We start from the raw sequence: 15,837 nt of genomic DNA, 5'->3' as shown, positions 1-15,837 counted from the left end.
CAGCTGTCTCTCCCCTGAACTGGGGGGCTGATCGGCCCCCCCCAGCTGTCTCTCCCCCGCCCTGGGGGGCTGACCGCCCCCCCCAGCTGTCTCTCCCCCGCCCTGGGGAGACTCAAGGGCACACGTTGCTCTCTGCTCCCTGCCCGCACCTCTGCACTGCCCTCCTGGAAGCACAGGGCCGCCTCTCTGGAAAAGCCGGTGCTCCCCACCTTCCCGTTTCAGAAAGAAGGGGAACGGGAAGAATAACGAGGGTCAGGGCAGCGGAAGGAGGCGGACAGACAGAGACTCCCGGCCCGTCCCTGCCAGGACCTGCTCTGGAGGGAGGGGGCACACCTGGGCTGGCGCAGCACGCGGAAGGCAGGCCACCCTCCCGCCCCCAGCTCAGCCCGCCGGGACCCAGAGAGGCCAGGAGACTCGCCCCAGAGCCCCTAGAAGTGCAGGGCTGAGTGAGGGCCCGAACCCAGGGCCCTGGGCTTGTCGGGGACGCCCGTGACCGTGCCTGTGTGAGTCTGTGTAGCAGGCAGGGGGCCTGCCTTTCCCTCCTCTGCCCTGCCCTGCCCTGCTCCACCCGCTGGCACCGTGAGCCCCGGGTCCCTGCCGGGGGAGGACCCTGAGGGCAGGCACAGCCCGGGTCACAGGGTCAGCACTTGCCGGAAGAGCCGGCCTCAGAACCGTGGTCACGGGGCTTCGCTGACAGGCAGACCAGTCCTGCTGCTGGACACCCGGCCTCTTAGCTGAACGGAAACCTCCACTCCCACGTCGCCGAACGGTTACCGGTCCGGGGCAGTACTGGGCGGGGCAGTACGCCTGCGGCCCAGAAGGGGGTGCGTGGGGAAGGTAGCTACCAGTCTTCACGCAACACAGGGAAACCGAGGCAGAGTGATGGGCCTGCCCTGCCATAGACCGAGTTCAGGGACCGGACCCGGGCCCCTGAGGGACCTCACTGGTTCAGGGGGACCCGTCAGGAAATGGGAGGGACCAGCAGGCCCCTCTGAATGCCCCTCACCCCCTGGGTGACACTTGGGGCCAGAGCCTCAACTCTGGGCAGATGCTGTGTCCCACCAACTTCCCAGGGCCACCGGGAGGCCCAGCCGGTCCCAAATGAGAGCCCAGGACGTGAGGAGGGGCCGTGAGGCCTGGAGGCCCTACCCATCCCCCCGCCACCCCACACGTCTGCCGCCAGGGCAGCCGACCTCCCAGAGAGCACCCGCGCCCCCAGTGCCTGTGCCCGCACCCTCCTCACTGACCACCTGCCCCTGCCCTCAGGGCTGGGCTCGCCTCTCCGCTCTGAACTTCCAGAACCCCAGCAGTCAGCTTCCAGGGGCCCCGGGAAAGCCGGACAAGCTACCCGTCCAGGCTGAGACACGTCCGCGAGCTGAGGGGGTCATTCCTGGGGGCCCGGAGGTCTGTCCTGTGCAGAGCACAGAGCAGATACGTCCCACGCGTGTGTCACCCGCTTCCAGCCTGGCCCTGAGGCGTAGAGGCACGACCAGGGTTGCCGGGAGACCCGCTTTCCACGCCCCGCCCCGGGTTTGCCCCAAGGCTGGCCGAGCGCCCTGGTGGGGCACAGAGGACACGGGGCTTGGAGCCTCATCCTGTCTCTGAGTCTCAGCCTCTCCATCCCTAACCCCCTCAGGACCTGTGTGAGGGTGAGGTCAGAGCACGAGGGGTCACCAGGCCCGGGTGGACAGCGCCTCGCCTCAGACCCTGCTGCTGACCGGAGGGAAGGCGCAGGGGCGCCCGTAGACCCACCGTGCCATGGTGGGCACACCCCGGCCCAGACCACGAGATGGGACGCTTGCACACGCACATGTCCGTCCACAGCCCGTTTCGGCACACCGCCCCTTGGCCAGTGTCCATGCAAGTGCACCTGCTCGGGGGATTGGCCCGGGTGTCAGGGGTCCCGAGGGTGTCTCCCGAAACTGGCTTCGCCTCTGGGGGCCTGAGCCAAAGGACACACGCAGCCAAGGAGCGGGAAAAGGAAGGGTTTTCCTCAGAACAAGGAGCGAGAACAGCAAAGGTGTGTCCCAACGCTCTGCGCCCCCCACAAAAATACTGGGAAGTTTTAGGCCGAGGGCACACGCACGTTCACGGGGCGGGGCTCGCCTGGGGCACACTTGAGCACCGAACCGGGGCAAAGTTGTTGGGAGCCACCAGAGCCCAGGCCAGAGCTGAGTGACGTCCCAAGGACAGCAGGGTCTGGCACCCTCGATTCCGCTCCTGGTGATCCTGGCGTGGGTGCTCCCGGGGGCTTAAATCCTGCAAACACAAGTCAGGAACGTGCGTCAGGCCCATCCCTCCGTCCGAACGAGCACCGGGAGTTGTACCAGCGACTTACCGTCCCTGAGACGACACTGTCCCCGGCCCGGCGGCGTCTGTCTGTCCCTCCCTTCTCCTCCCTTGAAATCGTGACGTCCCAGGGTGTGCCCCACCATCGCGGTGCCTCGCAGGTGGTTCTGGGAGGAGTGTCCCCAGAAGAGAGGTGCCGGGCGCCCCGGAGGCCGGGAGACCCCAGGCCTGGGAAGGCGGCCGGGCCCGCTCTGACCGTCTGCTTCCGTCCCCCGCCCGCCCAGGTCCCTGGAGCTCTTGTTTGCCAGCGGCCAGAACAGCAAGCTTCTGTACGGCGACCCCCCCAAGTCCCCGCGCGCCACGCGCAAGTTCTCCTCGCCGCCCCCCCTGTCCATCGCCAAGACGTCGTCGCCCGGCCGCCGGCGGAAGCTGTCCCTGAACATCCCCATCATCACGGGTGGCAAGGCCCTGGACCTGGCCGCCCTCAGCTGCAACTCCAATGGCTACAGCAGCCTGTACTCGGCCGTGTCGCCCTTCAGCAAGGCCTCGCTGGACACCAGCAAGCTCTACGTGTCCAGCGGCTTCGCCAACAAGATTCCTGACGAAGGCGACACGGCCGCTGAGAAGCCCGAAGAGCCCTCGGCTCTCAGCAAGCAGAGTGAGTGGGCGTGCGGGCTCCCCCAGGGCGGGAGGGACTTGGGGGTCCCGGCCAGATGCTGGAGGCGGGCAGAGTCTGGGCAGGAGGAAGCCGGCAGACAGGCAGGCAGAGACCCCCAGGACGTGGCTTCATCCTGCGTCTGTCTGTCTGAGGGCGGGTCCCGGATCCCGGACCTCCGTCAGGGCCCGGTAAGGAAGGGGTCACCGGACCCGGCTCCCGTCCCCTGGGGTCCACAGCGAGCTGAGGAACAGGACCCCACGCGGAGATGTGTGCACCTGATGTGTTGTGCCGGAGAGATATTCGAGGGGCACAGGGAGTGGGCTGGGAACGCCGTCTGGAGAGTCAGAGAAGGCTTTCTGGAAGGCCCACGATGTCTAGACTTTGACCAGGAGGCGGGGGCACGGTCTAGGCAAGGGAATGCAGTGGGCAGGACTAAGCGAGGAAAAGCATTGTGTGCTCAGGAACAGCCTGAGCCCAGCACAGCTGGGACGCTGGGTGTGGGGGCAGCACAGAGACCAGGGGCACAGGCTGGCAGCCCCCTCCCCTTAGAGCCCTCCGGACCATTCTGGAAGGCATCTGTTTGGGTGGCCGGTCCGGCTCAGCTCAGCGCCCCCAGCTCTGTCTTGGTTAGCACGTTTGTGCCTGTCACATTTGGAAATTTGACATAAAACAGGCACGCACGCACACACCCCTGGGCCGGCCGGTCCCTAGGCCCTGAGGAAGGGGCCTTCGAGAAAGACTTTGAGGGTGGTCCGGATTCCTCTCCTGTGCATCAAGACGGGGGAGGCAGGGAGCGGCCCCGGCAGGGACACAGCTGGGGAGGGAAGCTCCCGGAAGGCTCTGTCACCAAGTGACATTTACCGTGATATATACAGTAAATGGCTGATGGGTGCGTCCGAAGGTCTGTAACCGAGGGACAGCCCGCTAGAAAGCCCCAGATGCCATCCTGTGGGGGCAGAGGACAGGGTGACCATCTGACATCAACCCTCAGTGAGTCCAGGCCTCTCGCATTTGGAAGCTTGACATAAAACAGTCCTGAAAGGTGATCTCATTCCTGACCAGTGACGGAGGGGCCCCAGAACCTAAGTGCGTACCAAAGTGTGTGTGTGTGTGTGTGTGTGTGGACGTTTTCTTAGGGTCTGTAGCTGACTCGGTGTCTCCAGGGCCTCCCCTCCCCCCCAAGGTCTCGCTCACTGCAGCTGGGGAGACCGAGGACCAGAGAGGCGAGGGTACTTACCGCGATGGCTGTTCCTCAGCTGGACTTTAATACACTTCATCCCTTTTCCCCAAAGTGTGTAACCCTGGAGCGTCCTGAGTCTTGGGAGACGAACTTTGCACCAAACCGGGACGCTTTGATAGTGAACAAAGGCGTGGGACGACAGGGGCCAAGCAGGGCTTTCTGGGCAACGCAGGGCGGATGATGTCCCCAAGATGCTTCACACGCACACACGTGTGCTCACGCACATGCACACACACGCACGCGCACAAGGCTGGGACGCGGCACCTCGATGCTCGGCGTGGTCCGTGACCAGCCACGGGGCATCGCCCTGGAGCATGTTAACGGGGCGACCCACCGGGCCCACCCTGACCTCCGGGTCAGCACCGGCTCCGTCGTGAGGCCCCCGGGCGTGGGTGTCAGGGTCTGAGAAGCCCACTCGGAAGGCCATGGTGGAGACCCGCGACCCCGCTGGCGCAGGGAAAGATCCTCGGCGGGTAAATGCAGACCTGCGCAGCTCCGCTTTGGTGCCTGGAGGCCCAAAGCTGATGGTGGACGACTGTGGGAGAAACGCGGCCTCGTCCCCCCTCTCCCCAGGCTCAGAAGTCTCCGTGAGGGAAGAGTCGGATAACGAGGAGGACCAGAGTGAGGACGGGGACACGGAGGCGTCGCCGACCAAATCCCCAACGACGCCAAAGTCGGTCAAAAGCAAAAACCCCTCAGGTACAGTTGAGCATTCCGGAGCCACGGACGGCAGCCCAGGTGGGGAGGGGACGGCAGGTCATGCCGGGCACAGCGAGCGGGCCTCCTCTCCACGAGACACACGACCCGAGTGTCTGCCGCCGTGTCGCAGCCCCCGGGGCCGCTGCAGGGCGGGGACACGGGCTGCTCCTCCCCGTCTTCACGGTCACCCTGACACGGGCGGGCAGGAGGGGCCAGCACCGGTGCGTTCACGGGGGACCCAGGTTCGGGTGTCAGTCGAGCCGTGGGCCGGGTCCTGTCGCGGTCGGGCAGCCTCGTGCATCGAGGTCGTGCCCAGTTACCGGACGAGGGAGCAGAGTCCCCGCAGGTGTGACCGCCCCGCCCGAGCCTCAAGGACCCACGATCCCGAGGGCCTCCCGTCCCCATGAGGCACTCACTGCCCACGAGGCACTCCCACCTCACCTCCCCTCCCGCCTCCAGCCCCGCTATGGGGTGAGCCTGAGCCCCGAGCACCCCAACCGTCCGGGCCTCCCCCGAGTCTCAGAGCCGCCGGGTCGTGGATGCCACGGCCCCAGCAGATTCGCCAGAGCGCACATCTCAGAAATAAGCTTTTTGGGTTTTCGAGATAAAGCACGTGCCCCACAGGGCAGGAGCTCCGTGCTCTGTCCCGAAGACGGGGTGCCGTCCCGAGACCTGGAGGAGTTTCCAGAGTCACGGTTGCTGCTGTCGCGGCTAAAACCTGAGCGCCAAGTTTCGCCGGCACACACATAGCATTTCACCCGAAACCACGGACTTGCACACGTTCTCTCCTCTACCCTTGACCGCTGTTTGAAGTAGGACTATTGGCCTTATTGTCCGGAGATCACTGAGACCCAGAGAGGTTAAGCAGTTCACCGAGGCCACACAGCTGGCAGGGCAAGGACTCAGAGCACGGGGCTCGCCACACCCCACCAGTGAGCCCATCAGTATGAACGACTGATGTCAGACTTGGGACGGGTGACGCGTTCATCCTAAATAGCCTGCGATGGTGAGAACGCTGACGACACAGTCCTCCAGCGGCCTGGGCCCTGCTGAGCCTGAGAGGTGACAGAGCAGCAGAGAGGAGGGCCGGGCAGCTGGCGGGGCCTTTCCCATCCCAAGCCGGCCCTGAGGGTGGCCTGCCCCCTCCTCCGGGGATGTCAGCAGCCGGACCCCCACCAGCACCTGCTCGGGGACCGTGAAGGCAGCCCGCCCGTCCCGAGGCTGCTCCGGCTGGGGACCCTGGTTTTCTAACCGCCGAGAGCCGGACCGGCAAAGGCTGAGGACTGGCCTTCTTCCCTCCACAGAGTTCCCCCTTTTTTCCTACAACAACGGGGTGGTCATGACCTCGTGTCGGGAACTGGACAACAGCCGCAGTGCCCTGTCCGCGGCCTCTGCCTTTGCCATAGCAACGGCGGGAGCCAACGAGGGCGCCCCCAGCAAGGACAAGTATCGCAGGATGTCCCTGGCCAGCGCAGGTGCGTGGGGGCGGCTCTGGGGGCAGCAGTGGCCACCACGGCCCCGGGAGCTGTCCCCCTTTGCCTGTGCGCGGCTCGCCGCCCCGGGGCCTTGGCTGGGGCCGACCCTCCTGGCTCCCGGCTCGGATGGCCCTGGCTCCGCCCATCTGGCCCCGCCCCCTGGGAGACTCGGCCCCAGTAAAGCTGATGCCCGTGGGAACCCGCCCCCCACCCTCACGGCACTGGTCCCGTGGCAGAGGTGGAGCGCGGCCGGGAGATCAGAGCTTCCAGCAGCCCGGGCAGAGGTGGGTGTGTGCCCTGTATCCACTGAGACTGCGTGGGCTCCAGTCTCGCTGGCCACAAACCCGGGCGGGTTGTTCGGTGTCTTCCTGCCCCTGCCCCCACGCCGTCCACCCACCAGCCACGGAGCGGCCCGGCTTAGCCACACGTGGCTGTTGAACCCAGACAAGAGCCAAGCTGTGCGTCTCGTCCTCACGTCCCCTCTGACCCTCTGCCACGCCTGCCACCAGGGTTTCCCCCTGACCAGCGGAACGGAGACAAGGAGTTTGTGATCCGCAGAGCGGCCACCAACCGGGTCCTGAACGTGCTCCGCCACTGGGTCTCCAAACACTCTCAGGTGCGGGAGGGGGGCCCCGGCACTGGCCTCTGCGAGCAGCGGGGAGGGCAGCAAGGACACCAGGGGACGGGGACCTGGGTCGCCCCACCTCTGTCTGGAGCAGGGATACCAAGTGGGTCTGCACCCCAGGGTCCCGGCCCCGGGGTGCAGCCGCCAGGGAAAACGGAGACGGGGCAGAAACACAGCTCGGGCTGGTCAGGGGCCACGGCAGGGCAGCGCTAGAGCAGTGGCCAGCGCCGTGGCCCGTCTCCCCCCACAGGACTTTGAGACCAACAATGAGCTCAGAGGCAAGGTGATCAGCTTCCTGGAGGAGGTCATGCACGACCCCGAGCTCCTGACCCAGGAGAGGAAGGCCGCGGCCAACATCATCAGGTAGGGTGGTCGCGGCCCAGGCCGAGCACCGCCTGCACGCGGCGGCAGGGGGCGGGGGGCCGGGCGGGGGGCCGGGCGGGGCCCTTCCCGGGCGCGGTGGCCTCCGTCCGGTGTGCAGGGGAGCATCCTTGGGCTGCCGGGGGGAGGCACCCGGCTTCTGCATCCAGGCCCCCCCCGGGGTCCGTGTGTCCTTGCGCCCCTCTCCTGCCAGGCCCGGGATCCCCTTGTGGCAGGAGCCGGGCCGCTCTGCATCCACACCTGCCAGGTCCTGTCTGGTCTGAGCTCCCTTTTACGGCAGCCCCTGGGGGCACCGGGCTGTGAAGTCTTAGTCAAGGTCAAACAGAGTTTTGCCCTCGCCGCCCGCCCCCCCCCCCCCCGCCTCTCCTGCTGGGCAGTCGGGAGTCGGGTAGCCTGTCTGAGCCGGCGAAGCCGGTGACTCGCTGTGGCCTCGGACGGACCCCTCCCTCGGCCTCGTTTCCTTCCTGTAAAATGGGTGACCAGCACGCACTCCAAGGGCTGTGGTGAGGCAGGGGTGAGGTCACGCTATCACTTCTGCACCTCACCGGTGGGTGTCATGCTGCTCGTCTGGCTGACCTGGTCCGCCCCCAGCCCTGCCCGGGGGCCAGGGCTCAGGGCCCGGGGGGTCAGGTTCCTCCTCCCCACTTCCCGCCTTCTCTGCCTGAGGCCTCGGTCTCTGATCCCCACTTGCAGCCACTTGCCTGTGGCCGGAGTCTCCTGCCCCCCTCCTCCCACACCATCCACCTTGCTTGCCCGGGGCCATGCCGTCGCTTCCCGGGGTTTGAAGTCCCTCCGTGTCTCTCAGGCTTCTCTCACCCTCAGCAGCCCCTGCACCCGCATCCGCACCTACGCCACCCCTGCACCCGTGTCACCCACACCCGCGCGGCCGGCCCCCAGGCTCTTGGTCTCCCTTCTGCGCGGGAGCGCGCTGGGCCCCCGAGCCCGCTGACCAGAGCCCCCTCCGCCGCGGGTGCAGCGAGAAGACCTGGCCGGCGTCGGGGGCCCTGCTGGGAACGGCGCGTGCACAGGCCCCGCGTTCTCTGTGCGACGGCCTCCCGGGCTAGAAGTTTATGTAAAATGCCTCCTGTGGGGCGGACATCCAGTCGGCCCGAGTCTGCCTGCCCACGGCCCGCGGGTCCCTGGCGTCACCCTCTGCCCCCACCAGGGCCCGATGCCCACTCCGCCATCCCCCGCCGCCTCTGTCCCTCCGTCCGAAGGGCTCCGCAGCTCTCCTGCCCGCTCTGCCCTCGGGGCCTGGAGCTCCTTCCCCACGTTCATCCTGTCATTCCACGGCTCTCTGCGAGAGCCCGGCTGCAGGCCCGCCCTGGGCCGGGGCCGGGGCCAGAGCTGCGGGGTGGACACATCAGACATCACCCCGCCCTCGGGCTCCTGGCCGGGGGTGGCCCGCAGCCTTCCCAACACCAGGACACCGGGGGCTGAGAGCACAGGGGCCTGGGGCTGACGGAGCCCGGGAGGGTCAGACAACGGAGTCCTGGAGGACAGGCCATCAGGGGAGGTTGTGACATGGGAATGGGCGGTGGGCTCACAGCACAGGAACCACAGAGCAGAGGCGGGGGGGGGAGGGGGCAGGTAAAGTAGGGGATCTAGGGGGCGCTCACCCCGTGGGGATGGGGTGGGGCGCCCCAGAGGTGAGGGGGGTAGGGGCCGCACGGGGCTCACCGCGCCGTCTCGCCCCCTAGGACTCTGACCCAGGACGACCCGGGTGACAACCAGGTCACGCTGGAGGAGATCACACAGATGGTGAGCCGGGCCCCCTGATGGTGCCCAGTCCCGTCCTGTGCCGGCTCCCCAGGGCGGGCGTCCCAGAGCACACAGGCAGATGACTCGGGGCAGCAGAGACCGGTTCTCAGAGTTCTGGGGGCCAGGAGCCCGCGAGGAAGGTGGCGGCTGGGGCCCGGGGGACGGTCCTGCCCGCCTCTTCCGGCTCCTGGTAGCCCCACGGTCCTCGGCTTGTGGCCGTGAGTCTCTGATGCCTGCCTCCTCCCTGTCTTTCCTCCACACGACTGTCCCTGTGTCCACACTGCTCCCTCTTACAGATGCCAGTGCTGTTGGATCAGCCCCCCACCCCGTGTCCTCATCTCACCCGGGCACATCTACGAAGACCTTGTGTCCAAATGAGGTCGCGTCCCAGATGCCAGGGGTTAGCAGCACCTCTGTTTCGGAGGGAGGAAATTCGGCCCGTGACACTCCCGCCCCTCCTCTCTTCACCTCTGCCCCCACCCCAGCCCCTCAGCTCCTTCTCTGCTCACCTGTCCCTGGAGGGGGCAGGTCAGAGGTCAGGCAGTGGTCGGTGCGTGCTAGACTGAGACGCGAGGTGCTCTTCCCTACGGCAGCGAGTTCACGTCCTCACCGCGTTCACGACGAGGCGGGTGGGGGAGGTGACGGGCCTCACCTGAGGTCACGGTGTCAGCTCAGGGGGAACTCCAAAGTGGGCGCTGGTTCACACACCTCACCGCCTCATCCCTGAGAGGCAGGTGCAACTCGCCCTGCCCGGAAACGGGGGAGCCCAGGGGAGCTCGGTGCTTCCCACAAGGAATAGGGGGCTGACGGTGTTCCACGCCATGGAGGGGAATGATGGTCTCACGTGCTCCCAGGGCCTGGCCGGGCCCACTGCCTTCTCCGGGTCAGGGATGTGCCCCGTGTGCCCCCCAGCATGCCACCGTGAGCCACCCCAGAGTCCCGGGCCCCTGCCACCACGGTGGCCAAGGAAGCTCAAGGCAGACTGGTTTTGACCCCCCTCAGGTACAGGCGCCCCCCCCCCCAATGCTTCCTCACCTCTCAAACCGGCTGACCGACCTGTGCTTTCTGCACTCAGTGTGGGGACTCAGGACTCGGGGCTCTGGGCCCACGGCTCCCCCCCTCCTCCTGACTCCAGGCCCTGGGCATGGGTGAGGCCCCCTATGAGGGATCACCTGCCTACGTGGGGCCCACGTCCTGCCCCCCGAGCGCACTCCGGCTGGTGCCCCCGGGCAGGGAAGTTGTTCATGTACAGTCACCAGATCGACCCTTGGGGCCAGGATGCTGGGTGGACCCTGGGAGACACTGGCTCCTTCCTGGAGCCTCTCTGCAGGGGCTAGACCGCACTCGTCCTGTTTCCCACCCGACCAGAATGTTTGCCTTCGGGAGCGGGAGAGCCCTTGTTCCCGGCGAGCAGCCTGCAGCTCTTGGGAACAGAGCACCGCTGAGCCGCCCTCAGCCCCGCCCTGACTTGTTCCCAGTGCCCTGAGAGCTTGTGGGGGCACAGCCTGTGTGGACGAGGCCCCCGTGGCCTCACCAGAGAGCCCAAGAACTTTTGCAGTGAAACTTTGACAGGCCCCGTGACAGGTGGAGGAAGGTGGAGGTCTGAGCTCTGGTTCAGGGTCCCCTTCTTTCCTAGGTGACCAAGAGGGAGCAGGGTCCACTTGCTGAGCAAATCTTCTGGCCAAGTCTCTCTGCCCCTGGGCCGACCCCCACAGGCCCCTCCCCAGCCGAGGCCAGCCACTGGCCCTCAGCCCTGACGGATCAGCTATCCTGGGCCCTCGGAAGTGGGCTGGGCTGCCCACCTGCCTGCCGGGGGCTCCGCCCCATGAGGGTCCTTACCCCAAAACACCCCACCCTGGGTGGCATCTACGGCTGCTGTCCCCGAGTCCCCATCGCCTTCCTGAGGACTTGTCATCCCTGATGGCTTCATGTCCCCACACTCCTGCACCCAGGCTTCTGGCCTGGGGTGACTGTGCCAGGGGGACGCGTGGCTACCCCAGCACGCACACGTGCACACGCACACACACGTGCACACGCAGACGAGAGAGTGAGTTCCTCTGCCTCCCTGCATTCTGTCTCTGCCTGGTCCTGTGTCTCTGGTCCTTCTGTCCCAGTGTCTGGCAAGGACCTGGCAGTATGACCCTCAGTGACGCTGCTCAGGGAGTGGGAAAGAGGGAGGGAGGGAGACCGTCTCGCAGGGATGGCTTCCCCCCTTGAAACGGGATGGACCCCATGCCCTTGTGATGAGTGCAGCTCGGGGGGCTCAGCCCAGCCCCAGGGGCCCCTGGGGAGAGTAGCTGGCCCCTTCGTCCCACGCGGCCTAGTTGGAGGTCGGGGTGATCCTTGTTGCTGGTTCTTCTGCCAGTGGACACAGGCCCCTCCCAAGGCCAGCAGACTCCCTCCCCTCCCTTCCACTGCCACCGCCCCCCCGGAGCCAGCAGACCTTCCGTGAGGCCTCCCCATGTCCACCTCTTATCAAATCCCTGCCACGGGGTCCTTGGACCCCTCGCAAGTGTTTCCTGTGGCCAAGGGGCCCAGGTGGTGGCACCTGTAAGGGTAGTGTCCGTGGAAGCCCCCAGAGACGTGAGAACCCCAAGACGAAGGCCAGACAGCCACCTTCTGGGCCCAGGACAGGAACACCGCCCCAGGAGGCTGTCACACCTGTGAGCCCACACCTGCTGATGAGTTTTAAAAGGAAAGGTTACAGAGGCGGGTGTGGGTCCAGACAGAATCTGAAGGAGGAGACGGGTCGCTGGGAGGCCCCAGGCCCCAGGCCCAGCCAGTGACCCAGTCGTGATCCTCGGGAGCCTCTCTTGTCTCACTCATGCTCTGGGGCAAGGTGGACCCGTTGCAGGGGAAGCGGTGACTCAGGAGCACGGGTGCACACTCGGGGCACCGCGAGGTCCCGGCTCCCTTTGCCCTTTCCTCCTCTCCCTCCCTGCACACGCCAGCCACCCGTTCACCAGGGGTCACAGTGGGGACGTGTCCAGAAATCGGGAAGGGCCTGACTCAGGACTTGCTCCCTCAGGCAGAGGGCGTGAAGGCAGAGCCCTTTGAAAACCACTCAGCCCTGGAGATCGCCGAGCAGCTGACCTTGCTGGACCACCTCGTCTTCAAGAAGATCCCTTACGAGTGAGTGGGTGCGGGTGCGGGCCCTCCCTCCTCCTCCCTGGGAGTCGGCTTTGGCTGTGCCCCGGGAACACGTGCAGGAGGCTCCCAGAGCCGCGTGAGTTCTCCGCAGGAGGAACAGAAATGTGTAAATGCGCGTGTCTGTCGGTAGGCACGAGGGAGGGTCCTCTTTGCCGGCCCCAAGGGCCCACCTTACTGTGAGCTGCACGCGCACACACATGCGTGCTTTTCCAGAAGCATCTCCGACTCCGCATTCCTACTCTGCAGGTCTGGGAAAGGAGTGTGTGTGTGTTCCCCCCCTGGGAGCAGAGCGTGGGGACAGCCCCGTGGTCTGGTGCACCTGCCCTGGTTCTCAGTTTTCACGTTTATGTCTGAACTGGGGGCAAACCTCCTTGTGAGTCACTGTTGCCGTGAGTTCCTGCCAAGGGCCTGAGAAGAGCTTCCCGAGATTGGTGTCTCTGGGTCAGAGGCTTCTGGTCCCTGCTTTCCAGAAAGGCGGCCCCGCCTGAAACTCCCCAAGGCCCTCGCTCGCGAGCATGGAGGGTGGAAACCCGCCCCTTCCCCCAGATGCGAAGCAGGTGTCACTGCCGACGGGCTCCCTGTGGGAGAAGAACCAGATTTCTGAAACACAGCTCACTCCCCTCCTGCCCACGGCGCCCTGCCCGGGTCCCCCACGGTCACAGCCAAGCCCGGAGCTTCCCTGGGAGGCTGGGGCCGTGTGGGGGGGTGCCGTGAGGTCGCCGTCCCGGAACACAGCTGGCTTGGCCTGCAGGCCCCTCTGTCCTTCCGCTCGGCCCGTGTTGCGCCTCTGTCCCTGTCCTGCAGACAGCTTCTGCACAGGCACGCGGAGATACGAGTTCTCCGTCACAAGCAGGGTGCAGAGTGGACTCAGCCGTGACCACGTGCTCACTGCCACTTCTCTCCTCGTGTCGGCCTCACGACAGCCCCGGGAACAAAATAGTCACTGATCCCATTTCACAGATGAGGGAACTGAGGCTGCGAGCCCAGGGTCCTGTCCTCTCCGGGGCTCTACAGAAAGTTGCTCCCTGAGAAATTAGAGCCTCCAAAGGCAGAGAAAGCAACGCCATCATCCGTGCAAACCTCACCCGCCCGGTGCCCTTCCTTCCCGCAGGGAGTTCTTCGGACAGGGCTGGATGAAGCTGGAGAAGAATGAGCGGACCCCTTATATCATGAAAACCACGAAGCATTTCAACGACGTGAGTACGGGGTGGGGGGGGGGGGGGAGGGCGGTGCCCTTCTGTCCCTGGTTTTTCCTTCCGAAGGCCCCTCGGGGTGCCAGGTGGAGGACAGGTTCCCCGCGAGGCTAGCGCCCGACTGTCTGCGGTTTGTGTGCACCGTGACCTCACGAGCCCTAGAGGATGGGGGCTGTTACCCCACGTTGGTCTAAGGAAAGCCGGGCTCTCAGGGCCCTTGCCCTGGGGGCTCCTGAGTCATGTCGGGGAGGCAAGGAAAAGTCCTCCCCTGGCACGAAGCCCGGCCCTGGCCCCTGAAACACAGGCCCTCGCGCCCAGCCTGGAAAGAGCCCCGAGGGCACCTGCGCTGGCCTCTAAGTTCCCCTGAGCTGAGTCATCCCCCCCAAGGGAAGGCCCTTGAGGAAGGAGCTGCACACGATTCCACTTGTCCTGACCTCCTGGCCAGGCTCCCTGGTCAACACCCACATCGGGGAGGGTCTGCGGCAGCGGGAGGAAAAGAGAGACACGGCCACGCTGCAGCTTGGGGTCAGGACCCCCGTAGGGCACCCAGCAACAGACAGAACCCAGGCCACATGTCCAGTTAGAGACAGTGCGCGAAGCAGGTGGGCAGGTCCTGGGAACGCGCAGCAGCCCCGGGCGGCAAAACCCGGTCCCTCGCCCTCCCCCCGACTCCCGTGTGCGCCCAGGACCGAAGTGAGCCAAGGGCATGAAACCAGTGTTTGCTGCCCGTGTGCGGCATGCCAGGCACTGTGCCCAGGGCTTTGCAAGCATGGTCTCATTTACCCCTGTTATTCCCACTTTGTGAATGGGGAAACTGAGGCCCAAGGGGGGTCAGTTTCATCCCCAACATCACACGGCAAGACAGCCTGCCTCCGAGGGCCGCCCTCATCACCACCTGGCGTCTGGCCATCTCTCTTAGAATCCGCCCTGTCCCTCAGACACAGAATGTGCACCTCCGTGGTGGTGACCATCACGGCCCGTGGCTATTTCTAGATCTCTCCCCGGCTGGGTCTGCAGCTTCCCACGCCATTGTCTTACTGAGCGGCACTGACCAGGCTCTCCGGGATCAGGGCGAGGGCAGAGTGGGGGGGCACCCCTGCTGCCCACGGCCCCCGTGCGGCAGACTTGAGTGCAAACATCGATGGTGAATCTTGGTGTTGGTTCCGAAGAGAAAGCTTCTCATCTTTCCCTGTCAAGGATAATGTTTGTTTCTTTATCAAGTTAAAGAAATTCTTCTCTTCTTGTTTGCTGACGGTATTTGCCACAGATCGGTATTGAATGTTATCAAAATTGTGCGCATCTATTGAGATGGTCACGGCTTACCTCTTTTAAACTGTTGATGTGGTGAACGACGGTTACAGATTTTTCTCTAATGTTCACCCTTCCTTTCGTTCCGGGGACAGACCTAACCTGGTCGTGGCACGGCAGACAGGTGGATGTGTGATTTGCGTTCTTGTATCGTCTGCATTTGCTTTGGGTATCAAGGTTATACTGGCTTCATAGAGTACGTTGTAAGATACTCCCTTTTTTTTTTCTATTTTCTGGAAGGTTTCACAGAGATATTCCTTTTAAAAATTAGTATAACTTGGGGCACCTGGGCAGCTCAGTTGGTTAAGCGTCCGACTTCAGCTCAGGTCATGGTTTGTGGGTTCGAGATGCACGTCGGTCTCCGTGCTGACAGCTCGGAGCCTGGAACCTGCTTTGGATTCTGTGTCTCCCTCTCTCTCTGCCCCTCCCCCGCTCTCTCTTTCTATCTCTATTCCTCTCTCTTTCTCTTTCTCTCTCAAAATTAGTAAATTTTAGAATTGTTTTCAAGAGTTACAACATATGTACCATTTCATGTTTTCATTCCTCCCTAATTCTCTTCAGTGGTTTTCCATTCTTAAATAGTTTTACAAGCCATCCTTTGGACATACATCCTTCAGAAATTATATTTGAGAAGATTTCTTGGCAGTAAAGGCCTACAGTTTTCATTCACCTGCACATGTCTTTTTCTTAATTGTTTATAACAAGTAGTCTTCTTTTTACTTTTTTTTTAATAATTATAAATTCATAGGAAGTTTCAGAGAAGAGCACAGGGTGAGCCAGCTGCTGCCCCAGCTCCGTGTGTTTCTTGCTCCCTGACTCCCCAGGTCCCGCCCACATCTGATTTGTGCGTGTGTGTGTGTGTGTGTGTGTGTGTGTTCACTGAGGGCAGGGGGACCTCTGCCACTTTATATGTGAGCCCAGTGATGACACAAGGTATGGGTCCCCTCCAAGCCCCAGCCGTGTGGGGGAGACGGTCTCGGAGCTGGGCTCCTCCTGATCCTTCCAGGCGAACCGTGGGATCAGTTTGTCAAGCCCTCAAGAGAGCTCTCATTGTGTGT

The 15,837-nt window shown here is 64.3% G+C and overlaps 1 protein-coding gene across 2 annotated transcripts in view; it reads left to right on the top strand.

Moving 5' to 3' along the window:
* Nucleotides 1-15,837, top strand: part of RASGRF1 (Ras protein specific guanine nucleotide releasing factor 1) — a 100,434-nt gene that overhangs the window by 71,255 nt on the left and 13,342 nt on the right. For both annotated transcript variants that reach the window (XM_043554604.1, XM_043554603.1), the window contains exons 15-22: nucleotides 2,574-2,947; nucleotides 4,761-4,886; nucleotides 6,191-6,361; nucleotides 6,871-6,977; nucleotides 7,237-7,349; nucleotides 9,068-9,128; nucleotides 12,157-12,260; nucleotides 13,390-13,474. In XM_043554604.1, the coding sequence (XP_043410539.1) occupies nucleotides 2,574-2,947; nucleotides 4,761-4,886; nucleotides 6,191-6,361; nucleotides 6,871-6,977; nucleotides 7,237-7,349; nucleotides 9,068-9,128; nucleotides 12,157-12,260; nucleotides 13,390-13,474 (1,141 nt within the window). The remainder of the gene's footprint in view (nucleotides 1-2,573; nucleotides 2,948-4,760; nucleotides 4,887-6,190; nucleotides 6,362-6,870; nucleotides 6,978-7,236; nucleotides 7,350-9,067; nucleotides 9,129-12,156; nucleotides 12,261-13,389; nucleotides 13,475-15,837) is intronic.

The sequence above is a fragment of the Prionailurus bengalensis genome, chromosome B3, assembly GCF_016509475.1.
Source record: "Prionailurus bengalensis isolate Pbe53 chromosome B3, Fcat_Pben_1.1_paternal_pri, whole genome shotgun sequence".
Lineage (NCBI taxonomy): Eukaryota > Metazoa > Chordata > Mammalia > Carnivora > Felidae > Prionailurus > Prionailurus bengalensis.
This window is presented reverse-complemented; position numbering and strand designations above follow the sequence as displayed.